This window comes from Camellia sinensis, chromosome 9 (genome assembly GCF_055761805.1).
Source record: "Camellia sinensis isolate YWXY chromosome 9, ASM5576180v1, whole genome shotgun sequence".
Taxonomy (NCBI): domain Eukaryota; kingdom Viridiplantae; phylum Streptophyta; class Magnoliopsida; order Ericales; family Theaceae; genus Camellia; species Camellia sinensis.
The window spans coordinates 13,705,702-13,726,798 of record NC_138969.1 but is presented as its reverse complement, the minus strand read 5'-3'; the positions used below and the strand labels follow the sequence as shown (position 1 = coordinate 13,726,798).

The 21,097-nt window shown below is 34.8% G+C and overlaps 1 protein-coding gene across 1 annotated transcript; it reads right to left on the bottom strand.

The window, feature by feature from the left end:
- Nucleotides 1–4,110: 4,110 nt before the first annotated feature.
- Nucleotides 4,111–18,372, bottom strand: LOC145788952 (beta-amyrin 28-monooxygenase-like). Its single transcript, XM_082888792.1, has 6 exons — nt 18,358–18,372; nt 15,540–16,067; nt 14,311–14,738; nt 11,557–11,567; nt 4,914–5,101; nt 4,111–4,407 (listed from the first exon to the last, which is right to left on the bottom strand). Exons 1-6 carry the CDS (start codon nt 18,370–18,372, stop codon nt 4,111–4,113), a joined length of 1,467 nt encoding a protein of 488 aa, XP_082744918.1.
- Nucleotides 18,373–21,097: the final 2,725 nt, after the last annotated feature.

Below are 21,097 nucleotides of genomic sequence, written 5' to 3'. Positions count from 1 at the left end.
CAACTTGGCTGAGAAAAGCTATGTCATCATCACCGTAATTCTCTACCGGAGCTAAGCCTTCGAGATCATTGGCCAAAAGTGCACCCTATAAGACATTTCCAGAGCGGACTGAGACATCTTCACCAATGCTGATATGATCACCATCATCTTTTGCACTCTATATAACACCGGTCTCTTCACTAAGGAAACCTTCAATAGAATTAGATTCATCGATACCTTCGTCCACCTTAACTGCCGCTTTGCGGTAATGAGACGAGCCTAACATGTAGATCTTCTAAAATTCCAACTCTGAAACTCTGATGCCGAAAATAAATTGACCAACTTTGAATTTGCAAAATTCATTTATTGAATTTTTAAAATTTGTTTCCATGAGAACTTTCCCTCTTTCCAGTTCCATGCGTGAAGTAGTTTTTCCATCAAAAAAAAAAAAAACTCGGCCCCAATTGCTGGCAATTTTGGTGAAAGTTGTGGAGTTCCAAGCATTCAGAGGAACCCCTTCAATGGCCAGCCAAACTCTCCTTGACGGCATGAACTCTCTATAATGCCACTCATATACTTCATCAAACCAAGTTTCTAGACGCCACCTACTCCTTTGAAGCATCTTTTTCATATCTTCCACATTATTAAATTGCAGCAGAACCTTAACACCACCCAGTGCTTTGATTATTATGTAATTGACCCCTTCAGTTCTTATTGCCTCCTCGATATACCAATCGCACAAGTCTTTACCCAAGAGTCATCAATCTCTTCCACTTCAACAGTGAAAAAAGAACCATCTGGGTTAACTTCGACTCCTTCCAAATTGAATCTAACTTTTATCCTTTTTTTTTCTTCTTTTTTTTTTTTTTTTTTTTTTTGGTAGCAGACATTTTTTACACATCCAGTACTGTGATGCTCAAGATAGTGGCTTAGATTACAAGAGAACACAAACTTTGAATATATAAATTAGAGAATACGACTCTATTGGAGCACTCATATACTGAAAATTTTAATTCATATCTCACTTTTATAGCTTTTTGTCATATAACACTTTAACAAATATTTTTAACACATCCAATATGCTTCAAGTCCAAAAGAGTGGTTTGCTTTGTTGCTTTTACTTGGATACTTAGCTTGAATTCATAGCCATCCAAATTCTTCGTCCATTTGCCTCTTTTCAGATTGGAGTCCTGCTAGTCAACCCGAAATTGTTATGTTACAAAAAAATGAAAAAGAAAATATTTGAGAAAAAACACTGTTAAATCAAAATGGAGAGGCAGATGGAATTACCAGCCTAGTAGAACAATTGGATGTGTAGCTCCATTGATGGGCTTATGAAACAAATCACAAGCAAGACCATCGATCTCGATCATCTTTAAGTGATCGACCCTTGGAATGATCTAGTTCAATTTCAGCAACAAAAAAAAAGTATCAAAAATCAATCACAGTCAAAGAAATCAAGTACATATATGTAGAGATCCATACCAATATTCTGGTAAAATCGCTTATTCACTGATTTCATCAATGGAATTTTCGAGACTGTATCTTCATCTTCATCTTCTCCTCTGTTGATGCTGTTGCTCATCTTCTTAGCAGCCTCGGTTGGGTTGGGTTGACTATTCTTGCATTGTATATACACATTCGTTGGTGTTTCTCTGCCCTGCTTTTTTCATAGAAAAGGTATCCCATTTAAGATTTGATAAATACTCATAAATGTCAGTAAAGACTCATTAATATTGTGAGATTATCATAATAAATATATATATATATATATATATATATATTTAAATAAAATGATTTGAAACTTAGTAAAATTCCTTGGAAAAATGTTTTGAAAAGTGCCTCATGGATTTTTCTTTTTTGTTAAGTTATTTATGAAATCGGTTTTCATTGTCTAATTGGGATAGAGATAGTATGTTTTAAATCACGTCAGAACAAGGATGTAATATGCATGCTTAACATGCATCAAGTTTGTGATTATGACAAGACACTACAAAAAATTAAGGTTTTAGAGACCAAAATTTAGGGACAAAATTATTTTTTATGGACCAAATATTGTTGTTGGGAAAAGTGCTATTATTATATTTTTAGCAACAAAAATTAGACATTAATGATGAATTATTATCCTTTTGGGACCAAATTTTTTATCTCAAAAAATAAACTATTTTGAGACCAAATTATTTTGTCCCTAAAAATCTATTTATTAGTGACATTTTCAAAATTTTGTCTGTAAAAGCCTTGTTTTAGATTTTTCGGGACGACCTTTTTAGCGATTATCCTCATGACGATAGAAATTGATCCTTAAATATTTTTTGTAACAAAATTTTCACTTTTACAAATCAAAACATTTGGTCTCTAAAACTCTTATTTGTTGTAGTGAGATTTGGTCATCGAGCAAACAATAATGATATTTAAAAAAATTCAATTTAAATTATTTACTTTTACATTTTTTATGCCGAAAATGATAATGGATCGAAGTTAGCTGTATAATTTGACAACATTTATAAAAACGTCGATTATAAGTGACAACAGTTATTTGTTAAACGTTATAAAAATAATATGACATTTATTAACATGGAAACATATATAGGTGTTTAATATAATTATTTTTAAATTTTGAGGTACAAAATCACAACTATACATTTGTATAGACACGTCACGTTCACCCAGCCAATTTAAGTTTTTGGCAACTAGTCATACAGAAATATTAAGAGAGTGATAATAATTTTTTTTTAAATGCTTACATTTTTTTCAAGTTGAAATTTAAACTTGACATTTATGTTCATAATATTTTTATTTTATTGTGTTTCTCTCTAAAAAAAAAAATAGATGAGCTATTTTTTAAAATATTACTATCGTCCATTTTGTTTTTAAGACAAATCCAATTAAATAAAAATATTAAGATTATTGAATTAATTTAATTTTTTTATGAATAATATACAAAGAGGACCCTACAAAATGAAAGATTTAGATTATCAAAAAGAATATGTGATGGGTCCCATGAGGCCAAATGTAATACTCAAGTTTATATTTAAGCCTAAGAGAAGTCCAATTCATTGAAAAAATGGTTTTAAATTTACAAAGTGGATTTCTATTGTCTAATTAGTGTAGAGCTAGTATGTCTGAAACCAAGTTGAGGCAAGAACAGAATAGGCAACCTCAATATGTATGATGTTTTGGATGATGAGATTTGGTCACTTGGCAAAAAATGTTTTTTTTTTTTTTTTTAAATTCAGCTTAGATTATTTCTTTGTTTGCTTTACATTTTTTATGTCGGTAATAATAATGGAGTGAAGTTAACTATTTCAATTTAAAAATATTTATAAAAAAGCCGAGTATAAGTGGTTGCAGACATTTGCAAAACGTCACATATATAGGACGACATTTATTAACACAATTACATACATAGGTCTGGTATAATAATTTTTAAAAATATACAAAAACACTACTATATTTTTTTTTTCTTTTGTATACTTTAAATTTTCCTTTGTATATTTTAACTTGTTCATTTTAACCCATCACAAATAGAAGTAAAACAGGGGTTACTTTTAAATACACCTCTAATTTCTTTACACTCACCTTCTATAATATGCAAGTGTGTTCCTTCATAAGGTTCAAGATCCAATATGTATAGAGTGGGTGTAAAGAAAAGATAATAATTAATGTATTTAAAGGCTTTAGCAAAAAGTTTGTGATTTAATTTAAAATTCTAACAAATTTAAAGGAAAATGTTATTTGCGAGCTTTGTCTCAAACACACACATTTGGCTTCTTGTAGAAGGCACTGTTGAAACAAAACGACTAATAGAGGTGCTTTTTGAATTATCGCAACAAAACTTTTATAATAAAATTTTCACTTTTAAAAATTTAAAAGAAATTAAATCCTATAGTATCAGGTGGATCAATGAAGTCCAAATTGAATGGCATAGAAATTTTATCACATACATGAATAAATACTAGAAAAGTTTTTTACGCATAGTTTATGCATAAAATTTATACAAAATGAAATAATAGGAACATTTTTGAAATTTTGAGTCACAATAATGTATGTTTGGACTCCAAACAAAAAAATTACAAACGATCACAATTATTTTTTGTGAAAATTTTATTTGTTTAGCATTAATCAAAAAAACTAATGGGGGTAGAGGCGAATTGGAACTCCTTTTTCTGGCATTGGCACCATATCACCTAAAACCTTCTCCTTTGGAAAAAGTACCTCCCATATATACTTCTTCACCACATTGTGGACGAAAGTTAGCACTACTAAACGAGCATTCTCTTTTCCGGGGCAAAGTCTAGGCCCACCTCCAAACGGCACGTACGTGTACGGAGCCGGTGCTTCTCCGCCTTCGTACCTTGACGGATCAAATTTTTCTGGATCCCGACAGTACTTAGAGTTCTTGCTTGTTGTGTTAACTGTCCAATATACCTACAAACAACACTCACAAATTAGTTGCGATAGCTAAAGGAAAATTATTTAGCAGTTCAAAATTATATATTATCTTTTATTCTAACCACTTATGATCAATCGATCATGGTAACAAAGTTGTTAGGAGTTTTCTTAAAATGGAAAAAGCAAAAGAAAAAAAAAAAGACAGACTACAAAAATAGTTATGCTTCGCATATATATATATATGTAATTTTAGAGAAAGTTAATTAAAAACCATAGGTTAAAGAGTAACGGTTGAAAAGTTGGGGACACTTGGCCATCCTAAACCAACACACCTACCCAATAACCAACAAGGAAAAAATGAGACCCACGATTCCACTCATTCGAAACCTATCTTCTCAACAAGATTGAAAGATAGGATTTCAAATGTCATTTTATTTTTATAAGTAGTTAGAACAGAAGATGTTGTGACAGTTCCAGATCATTGAATAATGAGATAGTCTAAAAAGAAATACACAAGATTCATTTGATAGATGTTTACACACCTTCCAGCCCTTTGGAATTGTGTAACCAGCATATGTGAAGTCAGTTAAGACTTCTCTGAAGGTTCCTTGTTGAGGAGGAACAAGTCTCATCACTTCACACATTACATTCCATGAGTACTTCATTGTCGACATGTCATTCCAGCCTAACAATTCTCCCGTCTTTTTATCTTTTGAGATCCCCAATTGCTCTGCATTTCAAATATGTAAAATCACGTAAATTAGTTATAACATGAAACCTGAACAACACGAGTATAGTCTGCAAAATTTTAGGAAATTTAACGATAATATTTTAAATTTGATCAATGTTTGGTTTTAAATTTGTCAACCAAAATTCCATTATTTATGATAAATATGATATATATATATATAGTTGGTTCACTCTATTCACAAATTTATTATTAAAAAATTAATTTTATATGTATGTATACACATAAATAAGATTATTCTTTCACGATCAACTAAGGTTATTCTTTCACATCACAAAATTTATTTTTTAAATAATTTTATATGTATGTATACACATAAATAATTTAACTAAAATTTAGGGAATATTATGACTAGAAAGAAAAAAAAAATTCTTTTATCCCGCATATCGCACATGTCAACTGCTAACTACCTTAATTATAATCCAATCACATAATTCTTCATAGAAAATTATGTAACAAAGTCATTACCTGAAAGGATCTTATTGTCACACCCCAAATCCGAGCATGACCGGCCGTGGCCCACAGGGCCTTAACCCAAGGCACACGTAAGCCTAAACACGCATTCAATTTCACCTTAAACAATTAAACAATAGTCCAATAATAAATAACCAAAACTCAATCCAGACATGTCACAATTATAAACGGCAAAATCAACCGTAATCAAAAACCATCCAAACTTATGGGATATAAACAACCCACATATCAAAAATATTCCTAAATGAACTTCGACAAGAATAAATATAAATATGCACAAACTTGACATAACACTCTAAACTAAAGGAATGCCCTAGAGGTCCATGCAATTGAGTCCCCGCTACGCCATGAGTCCACTCTAAGTCCTTCTAAAACCTGGAAATGGTAAACAACTAAGTCAGCTGATAGCTCAGTGAGTAGCAACATGGATAGTAAATACAGTTTTGAAAACAGGGTTCAATTCCAAAATAAGATATATATCACAGAAACTAGATTGGCATACAGTTTGGTAAATACAATCTGTTTCAAAAAGAAGGTTCCACAATTCAACACTTAAAATACTCATGTCTCGCAAGAACACGATAACGACATTTTCCACTTAAAACAGATTATAAGATGAACACCAATAATTTTCTGGGTACCAAGAAAAACAAATAATCTGCCACACAGTTCTCAAGGCTATAAGCCCCGTTGGATCCAATACCGAACTAAGAGTCATCCTCAGGGTGGCACCTGCGCCTTTTCTCAAAGACGATCCGATTGAAGGTCACCTAGTTGTTTTTAAAGGTCTTTTCCTTACAATCGTTGAGCACTAGAGTCATCACGGCCCAACCCGGATCTGTTCCCTAGTTGCCAGAGTCACCACACGCAGTGGAATAATTTCCCTAGACTAAATACACACATGGTCCCAATAATCAATACACATCAGTTTCGCAAAACATGATGGTTCATCATTATAAACATGAGACCAAAACAAATAGTTTACAGTATGCCAAGTTCACGCATATTTCAAAAATAATTTGATTCAATTGATAATATAATAATTTATCAAAACAGTTTAGTCTTGAAACAACAATTTAATTTTCCAACAGTTCAAGATAGGGGAACATTTATAAAAATACGTAGCATGAAACTACTCACCTGAAAACGAAATAATATAATCCTCGAATAGAGTGTAAAAGTCCAACTAGTGCCCTGAACCAAGTATAAAAAACTACACGTCACAACTAATTTAAAAATACTAAAAAATAGGAACTAAGTAACCTCAACTAAAGCGCACTAACACGGCTCAACCCAACTGACCGTTACTCTTAAATATTACCTAAGTTCATGTTCTTCAAGGTTTAAAATCACCCAAGACATGGGTTCCGGTCAAAACTTAATTAATTGTGACTTTAAGATAAAACAGAATTTCAAACAAGCCTTCCCAACCTAGTCGCTAACTTTGAAAATTACAAAACCCACTCCACGCTATTCGAAAAATTCCAATAACCTCCAGATATGATCTAATATATCCTAAGTTTCAAACCCAATTGGTTTCACTTGATTTTCTTATCAAAATAATTATCTACAATTTATTATATCCAAACAGGTTGTTTTCTGCAGCACTTTAAAGAAATTGACGGTTCTCTTAATATACACGAGCAATCAATGCAAGGCCAAAAACGTATGAAACTAGACTCGTAACCGGTTCTAATGACACTAATTTGATAATTTTTGGATTTATACCCAAAGAGAACAACACTCCCGAATTTACTGTTTCGGACTGGTTTCCTGGACAGATTTGAATACCTCAATTTATATGGATTTTGACTCCCAAAAATTATGAAAAATTTCAGATATGCAATTCAATATGTAACTGATCTACTGTAAAAATTTCAGTTCAAAATTCATCCGTTTGGTATGGTTTCTTGATTTTTAAAGTTCGTGATTATGCGCAGAATTTTTTAACTAAGAATAATACCCATTCTTTATACATGAATTTAACTCCTCAAATTTCTTAACAGTATATATATATACAAAATATATAAATCTACAACCTCCATGAATGAATAAAATAATTATAGAATAAGGATGAAGAACAAAGAAAGAAGAGAAGAAAACCTAGGAGGCCACACAGCACAATACACCCAAAGCTCTCCTTCTTGGCTACAACAATAATCTTGATGATTGAAAAACCCCTCTCTTTCCTTCATAAACCCACGGCTGCTAGGACTGCTAGTGTTGTGGAAAACAATTATAACAAGAGTTAGGGTTTGTGTTTATTTTATTTTATACTAGTGGTGGGCACACTAAGGTCAAATAGATAGATAAATATACAAAATACATATATAAGTTACATGCAACTCAAATGGTAAAAGCCTAACTTATTAATTTCATGGTCTAGAGTTCAAGTCACACCCTCTTCTCTATTTTTTTTTTTTTTAATAATAAATTTTGCTTCTAAATCAATGGCTTTCATCATAAATTTATTTTAGGTTTAAAAATTAATTAAAGGATCCTCCAATAATATTTAATTTGCACCTTAGAATTCACCACCAAAATATTTGAGATTGTAATATTATTATTTAATTATTTACTTAATTTTTATATTCGGGTTCTCACATTCTCCCCTCCTAAAAAAAAGTTTCGTCCTCGAAACTAACCTGAGTAAATCATGAGAATAGATGTGGATACTTCTCGCGCATCTCGTCATCGCATTCCCAAGTCGCCTCTTCAACTAGATGATTACGCCACAGTACCGTAACCAATTTAATGACCTTTATACGCAACCTTTTCTCTTTTGAATCCAAAATATGAACAGGCATCTCCTCATACGAAAAATCCTCTTTAATTTGAAGTGGCTCATAATCTATCACATGCGACGAACTATGCACATATTTCCTCAGCATAGACACGTGAAACACATTATGCACTCCTGCCAACCTAGGGGATAGAGCAACACAGTACGCAACCTCACCAACCTTCTCCAATACCTCAAATGGACCAATGTATCTAGGACTCAACTTTCCTTTCTTTCCAAACCTGATCACTCCTTTCCATGGTGATACTTTCAAGAATACCATATCCCTCACATGAAACTCTAAGTCTCTCCTACGATGATCAGCATAACTTTTTTGTCTACTCTGAGCTGTCAATAATCTCTCTCTGATGGTGATAATTTTCTATGTAGCATCCTCCACCAAATCAGGTCCCAACATTTGCCTTTCACCAACCTCATACCAACACAATGGAGACCTACACTTCCTTCCATACAAAGCCTCATAAGGGGCTACTCCCAAACTAGAATGATAACTATTATTATATGCAAACTCCATAAGCGGCAAATAATCATCCCAATTACCTCTCCACTCCAAAGCACAAGCCCTCAACATATCCTCAAGGGTTTGAATAGTCCTCTCCGACTGCCCATCTGTCTAAGGGTGATAAGCTGAACTAAAATTTAACCGAGTACCCATAGCTGATTGTAACGCACCCCAAAACTTAGACACAAAACGAGGGTCCCGATCTGTCACTATTGACACTGGTGCCCCATGCAATCTAACAATCCCCTTCACATACAACTGTGCAAATCGAGCTAGAGAATAGGTCATCCGTACTGCAATAAAATGTGCTGACTTGGTTAATCTATCAACAACTACCCAAACTGCATCGTGATTACTACTAGTACGAGGTAATCCGCACACGAAGTCCATGGTAACATGATCCCACTTCCACTTCGGTATAGGCAAGGGTTGTAGTTTCCCCGCAGGTTTCTGATGTTCTACTTTAACCTGTTGACACACCAAACACTGAGCCACAAATTCTGCAATATCTCCCTTCATACCATTCCACCAAAAATGTTCATGAAGATCTCGATCATCTTAGTGCTTCCAGGATGAATGCTATAACTAGAACTATGTGCCTTCGTCATAATCTCCTTCCTCAAATCACCACCAGCAAGAACACAAATTCGACTACGGAATCTAAGCAACCCATCATCACTAACCACCAAGTCTACATGCTTACCCTCTGTATCTCTCCTTTAATACGCTTACATTAGGGGTCAATCTCCTGAGCTAAACAAATCCATTCTCTCAAGCTCGGCTGAATTGCCAATTGACTACAATAAGCCCTATCAATAGGTGTAACAACCTCAAGCCTCAAACGTCTCATGTCTTCCACAAAACAACTCTTCATACACAAAGCAACTATATCTCCAATTGCGACCTTCCTACTCAAGGCATCTGCCACCACATTTCCTTCCCCGGATGATACAAAATATTCACATCAAAATCTTTTAACAACTCAAGCCATCTTCCTTGCCTCAAATTTAGTTCCTTCTGTGTGAAAATATACATCAAATTCTTATGATCAATGTAAATCTCACATGACTCTCCATACAAATAATGTCGTCAGATCTTAAGAGCGAAAATCACTGTTGCTAACTCCAAGTCGTGCATAGGATAATTTCTCTCATGTACTTTCAACTGTTGTGACGTATAAGTAATCTCCTTCCTATACTGCATGGGCACACATCCTAAACCCTGTCGTGAAGCATCATTATAAATCACAAAACCACCACCATCAATAGATAAGGCAAGGATTTGAGCTGATATCAACCTTTGTTTAAACTCTTAGAAGCTACACTCACAATCATCATTCCACTCAAACTTTACCTCTTTCCTAGTGAGGTTTATAAATGGCAAAGCAATACAGCAGAATCCTTCCACAAACTGTTTGTAATATCCAGCAAACCCTAGAAAGCTACATACCTCTATCACAGAAGTAGGTCGTGGCCAATCAACGATTTTCTACCACCTTTGTGCTATCCACAGATACCCTATCTTTACTCACCACATGACCCAAAAAGGACACACTACTCAACCAGAACTCACACTTCTTAAATTTTCCATACAGTCTCTTCTCCATAAGGATCTAAAATACTACCCTCAAATACTGCTCATGCTCTTCTTTACTCCTCGAATAAATTAGGATGTCATCAATAAACACTACCACAAATTTATTTAGTTGGGGTTTGAATACTCTGTTCATCAAATCCATGAATGCGGCTGTTGCATTTGTGAGACTAAAAGGCATCGCCAAAAACTCATAATGCCCATAACGGTTTCTAAAAGCAGTCTTAGGAACATCCTCATCCCTTACTTTCAACTGGTGATAGCCTAACCTCAAGTCAATCTTAGAGAATACTTGAACTCCCTACAATTGGTCAAATAGGTCATCAATACGTGGCAAAGGACACATATTCTTCACTGTGACTTTGTTCGGTTCTCAACAATCAATACACAACCTCATAGACTCATCATTCTTCTTCACAAACAACACAAGTGCTCCCCAAGGTGAAACACTAGGCTTAATAAAACATTTCTCTAACAACTTCTATAACTAAGTTTGAAACTCCCTCAACTACAATGGTGCCATTATATAGGGCACTTTAGAAATAAGTGTTGTGTTGGGGACCAAGTTAATGGAAAATTCTACCTCGCGATCTAGAGGAAGTCCAGGTAGATCCTTTGGAAAAACATCAACACAAACACTCACAACAGGCAACTCCTCTAACTTCTATTCTGGCAGTTCAATACTCACCACACAAGCTAAATAATCATGACACCCTTTACTTAACATTCGATTAGCCTAAAAGGAAGAAGTAAAACAGATAGAAGACCCTTTCCTATCCCCTTGAAAGAAAAACTCAAGTTGTCCCAGCATAGCAAAAACTACCCCCATTCTAAAACAATCAATAGAAGCATGATGCTTCGTCAACAAATCCATCTCCAAAATTACATCAAAATCCTTCATCTCTAAAGAAATCAAATCCACTAGAAAAATCCTACCATCCATCTTTATCTGACAAGATCTACAGACATCTCTCAACATTACTGTTTCTCCTAATGGATTACACACGGTAATACAAACATCAAAGGCTCACAAAGAATCGAAAATCCGTGTAAATATCTAGGTACCAACTCTTAACCTTCAAAATGAAATCAAGAAAGATTCAACATAAGCTTAAACAAAACTAACTTAACCAAACACTACTAAGTACTAAAGGGATTCGGACCTCGTCTAAATGATGAAATGCAAGATATGTAACTCAATAAACCTATTGCTCTGATACCACAATTGTCACACCCCAAATCCAGGCATGACCGGCCGTGGCCCACAGGGCCTTAGCCCAAGGCACACGTAAGCCTAAACACGCATTCAATTTCACCTTAAACAATTAAACAATAGTCCAATAATAAATAACCAAAACTCAATCCAGACATGTCACAATTATAAACGGCAAAATCAACCGTAATCAAAAACCATCCAAACTTATGGGATATAAACAACCCACATATCAAAAATAATCCTAAATGAACTTCGATAAGAATAAATATAAATATGCACAAACTTGACATAACACTCTAAACTAAAGGAATGCCCTAGAGGTCCATGCAATTGAGTCCCCGCTACGCCATAAGTCCACTCTAAGTCCTTCTAAAACCTGGAAATGGTAAACAACTAAGTCAGCTGATAGCTCAGTGAGTAGCAACATGGATAGTAAATACAGTTTTGAAAACAGGGTTCAATTCCAAAATAAGATATATATCACAGAAACTAGATTGGCATACAGTTTGGTAAATACAATCTGTTTCAAAAAGAAGGTTCCACAGTTCAACACTTAAAATACTCATGTCTCGCAAGAACATGATAACGACATTTTCTACTTAAAACAGATTATAAGATGAACACTAATAATTTTCTTGGTACCAAGAAAAACAAATAATCTGCCACACAGTTCTCAAGGCTATAAACCCCGTTGGATCCAATACCGAACTAAGAGTCATCCTTAGGGTGGCACCTGGGCCTTTTCTCAAAGACGATCCGATTGAAGGTCACCTAGTTGTTTTTAAAGGTCTTTTTCTTACAATCGTTGAGCACTAGAGTCATCACGGCCCAACCCGGATCTGTTCCCTAGTTGCCAGAGTCACCACACACAGTGGAATAATTTCCCTGGACTAAATACACACATGGTCCCAATAATCAATACACATCAGTTTCGCAAAACATGATGGTTCATCATTATAAACATGAGACCAAAACAAATAGTTTACAATATGCCAAGTTCACACATGTTTCAGAAATAATTTGATTCAATTGATAATATAATAATTTATCCAAACAGTTTATTCTTGAAACAACAATTTAATTTTCCAACAGTTCAAGATAGGGGAACATTTATAAAAATACGTAGCATGAAACTACTCACCTGAAAACGAAATAATATAATCCTCGAATAGAGTGTAAAAGTCCAACTAGTGCCCTGAACCAAGTATAAAAAACTACACGTCACAACTAATTTAAAAATACTAAAAAATAGGAACTAAGTAACCTCAACTAAAGCGCACTAACACGGCTCAACCCAACTGACCGTTACTCTTAAATATTACCTAAGTTCATGTTCTTCAAGGTTTAAAATCACCCAAGACATGGGTTCCGGTCAAAACTTAATTAATTGTGACTTTAAGATAAAACAGAATTTCAAACAAGCCTTCCCAACCTAGTCGCTAACTTTGAAAATTACAAAACCCACTCCACGCTATTCGAAAAATTCCAATAACCTCCAGATATGATCTAATATATCCTAAGTTTCAAACCCAATTGGTTTCACTTGATTTTCTTATCAAAATAATTATCTACAATTTATTATATCCAAACAGGTTGTTTTCTGTAGCACTTTAAAGAAATTGACGGTTCTCTTAATATACACGAGCAATCAATGCAAGGCCAAAAACGTATGAAACTAGACTCGTAACCGGTTCTAATGACACTAATTTGATAATTTTTGGATTTATACCCAAAGAGAACAACACTCCCGAATTTACTATTTCGGACTGGTTTCCTGGACAGATTTGAATACCTCAATTTATATGATTTTGACTCCCAGAAATTATGAAAAAATTCAGATATGCAATTCAATATGTAACTGATCTACTGTAAAAATTTCAGTTCAAAATTCATCCGTTTGATATGGTTTCTTGATTTTTAAAGTTCGTGATTATGCGCAGAATTTTTTAACTAAGAATAATACCCATTCTTTATACATGAATTTAACTCCTCAAATTTCTTAACAGTATATATATATACAAAATATATAAATCTACAACCTCCATGAATGAATAAAATAATTATAGAATAAGGATGAAGAACAAAGAAAGAAGAGAAGAAAACCTAGGTGGCCACACAGCACAACACACCCAAAGCTCTCCTTCTTGGCTACAACAATAATCTTGACGATTGAAAAACCCCTCTCTTTCCTTCATAAACCCACGGCTGCTAGGGCTGCTAGTGTTGTGGAAAACAATTATAACAAGAGTTAGGGTTTGTGTTTATTTTATTTTATACTAGTGGTGGGCACACTAAGGTCAAATAGATAGATAAATATACAAAATACATATATAAGTTACATGCAACTCAAATGGTAAAAGCCTAACTTATTAATTTTATGGTCTAGAGTTCAAGTCACACCCTCTTCTCTATTTTTTTTTTTAATAATAAATCTTGCTTCTAAATCAATGACTTTCACCATAAATTTATTTTAGGTTTAAAAATTAATTAAAGGATCCTCCAATAATATTTAATTTGCACCTTAGAATTCACCACCAAAATATTTGAGATTGTAATATTATTATTTAATTATTTACTTAATTTTTATATTCGGGTTCTCACACTTATTGTAGATGTCTGGACTTTCTCCCACAAACTTCATGAAGAAAGAAATGGTGACAGCCACATTGGCATAACCAGCCACCAACAAACCCATCATTTTATCAGCAATCTCAGCCTCACCCATACCCTTCCCAATTGGATCACTCACAACGATCATATGAGACAATATATCTTGCTTCATAGCTCCTCCACCGCCTACCATGGCGGCTCTCCTTTCCCTCACCACAGCCATTAGCTCCCTCCGAATAGCATCGGCAGCTTTGCTAGCTTGATAAAAGTTAGTGCCAGGAAAATTCACCATGATCGAATGCAACCCTAGGGTGACATCATCGAAATAGCGAACTAGCCTCGCGATACGATCTGGATTTTCCATCCCTAGAAAGATCCGGCAAGCGATCAACAAGGTTAGAGTCTTGGCTAGAGGGTAGACCTGTCACAAAAATATTATGGAACAATTCAATATTATTCAACAAAATTATTAAGATATACGTAACCTATGAAATAAGAATGCATGTAAAATAACATAGAAAATCGTCTGTAAAAATATTTGTAAAAACTCAATATATATCTCATGTACATGATTTTCTTGTGTGTCTTGTGAGTCTCACACTCTTAGAAAAATATTTTCTGCTTGGTTTGATTTTTAAAAAATTATTTTTTGACCAATTTATGTTTGTGTGAATTTTGTTTTCTTATTTTAGTCAACTTTTTTTTTATATGCACCTAATCTAAATATATCTAAAAATAAAATATATTTACTAGAATATAAAAATAAAATAAAATAAAAAAGTTCATTAAAAATAAACGAAAATCCAAACAAAAAATTGTTACATTTTTATTCAGATATTTATTTGTTTCTAATGAACCTTTTCATATTTTAGTCTTTTTTTTTTTTCCTTCATTTTTTTAGATGAATCTAATTTTGATGTATCTAAATAGAGAGGGGGGGGAGTTGATTAAAATATCAAATAAAAGGCAAATAAAAACGTGTCTAAAAATAGTTTGTGAAAAATCAAACCAGACTATATAATTGTAACGAATTAAATCTAATAAATGTTGTAATATAAATATAATAGTTAAATTTAATTTTGTAGCTTAAGAAGGTTTTAAAAAACTAATAAATTTGAACCATCTAAAAAAAAAAAAAAAAAAAAACTAATAAATTTAGCCCCAATAATGAAATGATTAAATATGGAAAATTTTATTTTTTTATTAAAATCTCCATCAAGACCTTCAATTCATCTTTGCCTTCCCAATGAGTCTTCAAGTGTTGCTGTGAAATTGAGTCAATCATCCCCAAGTAACTCGACAATGCCTCAGGCTTGAAAAACCCAGGTGTCCTTATCACTTCTTTTACATCATCCGCCGCCACCGCTGCCACCACTTGCAGTGGTGGAACCGGTGGAGCCGCCGCTGGTTCGAGTTTCGATGAGAGGAAAATTTTCTGCTTTGAGTGAGGCAAGAAACCAGTGAAGATCTTTCTCTCATTGGAGAAGAGAAACTTGTTTCCATTTGGGCCACATATGACTGCTGTTTTCTCTACGAAAATCTTCGTCTCAAAGATCTCTTGAGAGTACTTTTTCATCCTATAGTTCACAAAATTTTCTGGCTTGCCAAACAGGAATTCAATGCTTTCGCCGATAACAGGCCTTCCGAAACTGCCGGGAGGCAGTTTAACACCATGATTGGAGCGGTGTCTGACAGAAAAAATGGTGATGAGAATAGAGAGGAAAGCAAGAATGATAGAGAGATATAGGAACTCCAATAGTGTTTTTGGTGAAAAAATGAACTGGGAAGCAAAGGTGGTGTGTTTGAGTAGGCTTGGAAGTGTGATTTATATAGGCATATGGTAAGCGGGAAATTATTCAATACTCCCGGAGGTTATAGCGACCCCGGGTTTACCCTTGTTGTACAGTAATCCGGACATGTGTCCGTGGATGTTGGTAGTTGTTTATTATCTTGTTTGCATCCTCTTTACTTTGTATATTGAGTTATAGGATGTGTTGGGCAGGTTTGTTACAGGTTGGTTGTGTTTGGGAGCCTAGTGTTGCTGCCCAGATTTTTGGACCTTCGCTCGAGCGAGGAGTTGGTCGCTCGAGCGAGAGTTGAGTGCGTGTCTGGTGGGTCGAGCCAGCGTGGCTTCGCTCGAGCGAGCGATGGCGTCTGGTTCTGGACCTGAGAGTTGTATTTCTTGGCTCGAGCGGTCTGGTTTGTTCTTCGCTCGAGCGAGAGGTATGTCGCTCGAGCGTGCTTCTGGTTGCAGACCTGAGGGTTTGAGTTGTTGGCTCGAGCGAGCGTTCTTTCGCTCGAGCGCACTTTTGAGTTTTTGGCTCGAGCGAGAGTTTTCTGTGTCTGGTCGCTCGAGCGACCAAGTCTTCGCTCGAGCGAGCGTGTTTTATATCAGCGGACAGTAGCGTTTTTGAACATCACTTTTTCACTTTCTTTTTTTGATCAAACCATAGATCCGAGACCCTCTCTCTCTAAACTTACATTCTCTCTAAGAATTGATCTCCCTAGAGTGTGAATCTAGCCTAGAGCCTTTGTTAAAAAGATAGAGGGCGTTGAGAGCTTCGTTCTAATCTGAAAAAGTTGGGATTTGGAACACGTTGATCTTCGAGTCTTCATCTCCTTTTTGGCTCAAACTTTGAGGTAGGGATATCCTACTCCTCTCTATGGATTTTGTCTTTAAATTTTAGTATTTTGAGACGTTGGGGTTGGTTTGGTAATTTGTGAAAGTTTGGGACTTTTGTTCAATTTTACAAAAGTTGGGGTTTTATTCATAATAAACCTAGATGCATGTTTGGCATAGAGAAATGGAATAAATGTTGAATCATTGATGAAAATGGGACCTAAGGGTTGAAATGGTAATTATGGATAACGACCTAATTACATTGTTGATTAATTGGGATAATTAATTGTGAGAAATGAGGAAATGAAATGTTGATTAAATATCCATTGTGCATTTATTTTCTGTTTAGAAATAACTGCTTTGGACTATCGGTGGAGGATAGTCGTGATTGTTGTAGACAATGCATGATGATTAGGCAAACGGAAACTAATCAATGGAATGTGTCATGGAACTTGACGGTTGATAGAATACATTAATTGTATGTATTGAGTGATTGTATATAGAACCAATGTGTTTGTATACGTTATGTGTAGAGGAGGAGATGGGGGATGTACTCCGCGGTTTAGGGGAAGATAGAGGATGTACCTCTAAACCGGATAGTGTTGGGAGAAGATAGGGGATGAACTCCGTAGATACAGCTCATATGCTTGTCTAGAGAAGTGAAGATAGAGCTTATATGCTTATCTTTGTGAAGTGTGGATACAACTTATATGCTTATCTGTGAATGTGGGATATTGTTATTAAACATATCTGTTGAGAATGTGGATAGAGCTTACATGTCTATCTGTTGAAAAAGGGAAAATGAAAAGTAACTTGGACTCATAAGTCGTGTGGCATAAATATGTGATTTATGTGAATGTATCAGTGTTGGCCATCTATCAATTGCTAATCTTTTAGTCATTGTTCATGGTTGGTTTAGTATATTTCTACTGGGCTGTGGCTCACCCTATATGGGAATATCATTTTCAGGTACAGGTAGCATGCCACCTCCAAGGACATAGCTTGGGAGGCTTGAGGCGGACATACTTTTGTCGTTTTTACTTTTTGATGTATTACATGTAAATTCAAGCCAAGGGCTTAATGTGTAATGAGTTAGTACTCTTTTGTTGTAACCAAGTGTTAACTTGGAAAGCTGTAAGCCCTTAGGGCATTTGCTTTTGTTGTTAACATGTAATACTTATGTAATGGAATTCTGATAAATGGAAGAATGTGGAACTTTTACATATCAACGCATGTCTTATTGGATGGGATTAATGTTATTATTTTGAGGGCGTTACACGCCACGTGTCCATACTCCAAACCAATCACCAATTAGTTAGCCTCATGTTGTCCCCCCATCTCCAACATAAATCGTGGGCCCTTGTGTCTCTCCACCAATCAAAACATTATGGAGCACCACGTGTCCATACTCCAGGAGTACTGAATAATCACCCATGGTAAGCCTAGGGCTGTCCAATTCAACGGTAGATTTGGAAATTAAAAAAATTAAACTTTTCAACATTGGTTTTTGTTTTTTTTAATTAAAATTTTTCATTTTGGGTCTTTGAAAATATTTTGTTTTTCCACTTTGGACCCACGGGAAAATATTCCATCTCTGTTGAATTTTTTTGACTGAGTTATCTAAACTAGGCAATACCAAATGTTATCTCATTTAATTGCAATATTATACAAGAAAATTGTATGAAATCTGTAGAAAAAAATATATATGTATAATTTGATTTACAATTATTTGACATGTTAAGTGAAACTTATTTACCAACAAGTGAAAAATATTATAAAAATTAATTATCAATATTATAAATTTTTTTATTAATTTATAATTTTTATTTCCTGATTTAACTATCAAGTATTATCCCTTTCTCTTCCACTTCATATGTGTACTCATACAACAAATTATGTGTATGAATAAAAATTTATTTTATATTAAAAATAATAAACCCACCATAACACATAAATTGATGAAATTGTATAATGTAGAGGAAATTTTATCTCTCTCTCTCTCTCACACACACATATTTATGTATACACTGTTAGAAACAGTAAAAGTGAAGGAATTAATTTATTAATAGACTATAGCTTATATGAAAATGATATATGAATGAGAAGCTGAATTATTAATAACTCGTTCATTTTGGAGTTCCTTTTTTTTTTTTTTTTATCAGCAAAGAAAAATTTCATTTAAACAGCATGAAATTAAAGGTACAGGAACAAGACATGCATCGAGAGAGATTCAGAAGTATAAAAATACTCCTACTACTGCTACTCGCACTCCTACAACCAACCCCTAAGCCTCTCGATTTTTTTTTTTTTAAATAAAGTTAAGAAGAACTTAACTAGAAAATTAAAATACATGAATCTTCACAAAATCCACCCACCAAAACCCCCAAACCAAACTAGAAAACTAAACCAACAACCACAGTTACCCGAATTGAAAACCCAACTAATCTGCATCCCAAAATAATGACCACCTACAGCTACTACCCAGGCCTAAGCTGCTCCACGCCCACCTGCTACACACCACCAGCTACAGACGCCCACCTGCACCCCGCTCCTCTTCTGTGCACCTCTGCACCGAGACATCACCATGACAACTCCACGGCTGAACAACTCCTCTGCAACCTCAAAGCCGAACACCATGGCTGGATATCTCCACGCTGCTACAACTCCCCTGCACACCACCTACACACCCACAAAACACCCACCAGGTTTTCTTCTAAACTCACACCCAGCACCCACGAGCACCCACGCCAAAAGCCTCAGCAGCAGCCCACACCCCTGCTGCTTCCAAACTCCATAGCCACCAAGACTTTTGCCAAACTCCACACCTACCGAACACCGACCACCCGCTGGGACGCCACCAAACATTGGTAGAATTTCACCCCTCAAACTCTCACTCGAGGAGGAGCGCTCGAGTGAACACCGGAAAGAGCTGAATCGCCTACGAACCAGAGTGCACCCCTCAAGCTCCTACTCGCCAAAAGCGCTCGAATGAAAAACCTGGACTCCCTTGATGAATCTGATGCAACGGCAAGGTTGAAAAACCTGGACTCCCCTGATGAATCAGATGCAACGGCAACCAAAGACAAACCCGGACAGCTTCTGAAGACAAACCCTGCACGACCCCCTACTCACCAAAGAACACCCCCGCTGCAGCAAAAAACACACCAAGGTGGGAAGATGGAAGACTCGAGTTTATTGAAAAGAAAAACTAGCAAGACCGCCGCCGAAACAAACTAGGCCAGCCAACCGCCATAGCCAAAGGCGGTGGCCGGCCAGCCCAAAGAAGAGGCCGGGGAAGGAGGTTTTTAGAGAGAGTCATTTTAGAGTTCCTTGACCAAGCATCCCTACTAAGGGCTTGTTTGGAAAGTTAACAAAATAGCTTTAAAATAAAAATATTATTAAAAAAGCTAAAAAGTCAATAAATTATACCCAAAAAAATTAAAAATTTTATTTTCTCTCTATTTTTGTATATTTTTTCATAAAGGAAAATTCTAAACAAATATATATAATTCATACAAAAAAAACTTGACAAGAATGATGTGAATTGCTATTATCTATCTATATCTACATACTTTTTTTAAGTGAAAGCCTACATTGGTTTAATAAAACATTTTCCTCATATCACGTGGCAACTTTATATATGCTAAAATAAAAAAATAAAAAAATTATTATACACAGCGTAAGCAAGTTTTAAATCCAATACCTTGAGTTTCATTAAGAACATTCTTCTCCTCATGCTACGTGACAAATTTATATATGCTAAAATAAAAATAAAAAATTTATACACAACGTAAGCAAGTTTTGTACCCAAGACTTTGGATTTCTTTAAGAACATACATATTAATAAATCATTAAGTCATACATATTAATATTCTGGGTTACTTATCACTTAAGCAACATACATATTATGATATTAAACTCTTTATTATTTGTTTTCATTATTAGTTATTTGAATTACACACGCATCGCGAGTGCCACCCGCTAGCATTACTCATGGCATTTTGCTCTGAAGTGAAATGTTCATAAAAAGCCACATCGTTATGTATGAATTTTTTACTTGTATGACATTACTCATACATAAATAGATTTCCAATTGAGGACTAAATATGTTTCAAAAGGTTTATTCACCCAAAAAAATGTTTCAAAAGGTGCAAGTACAA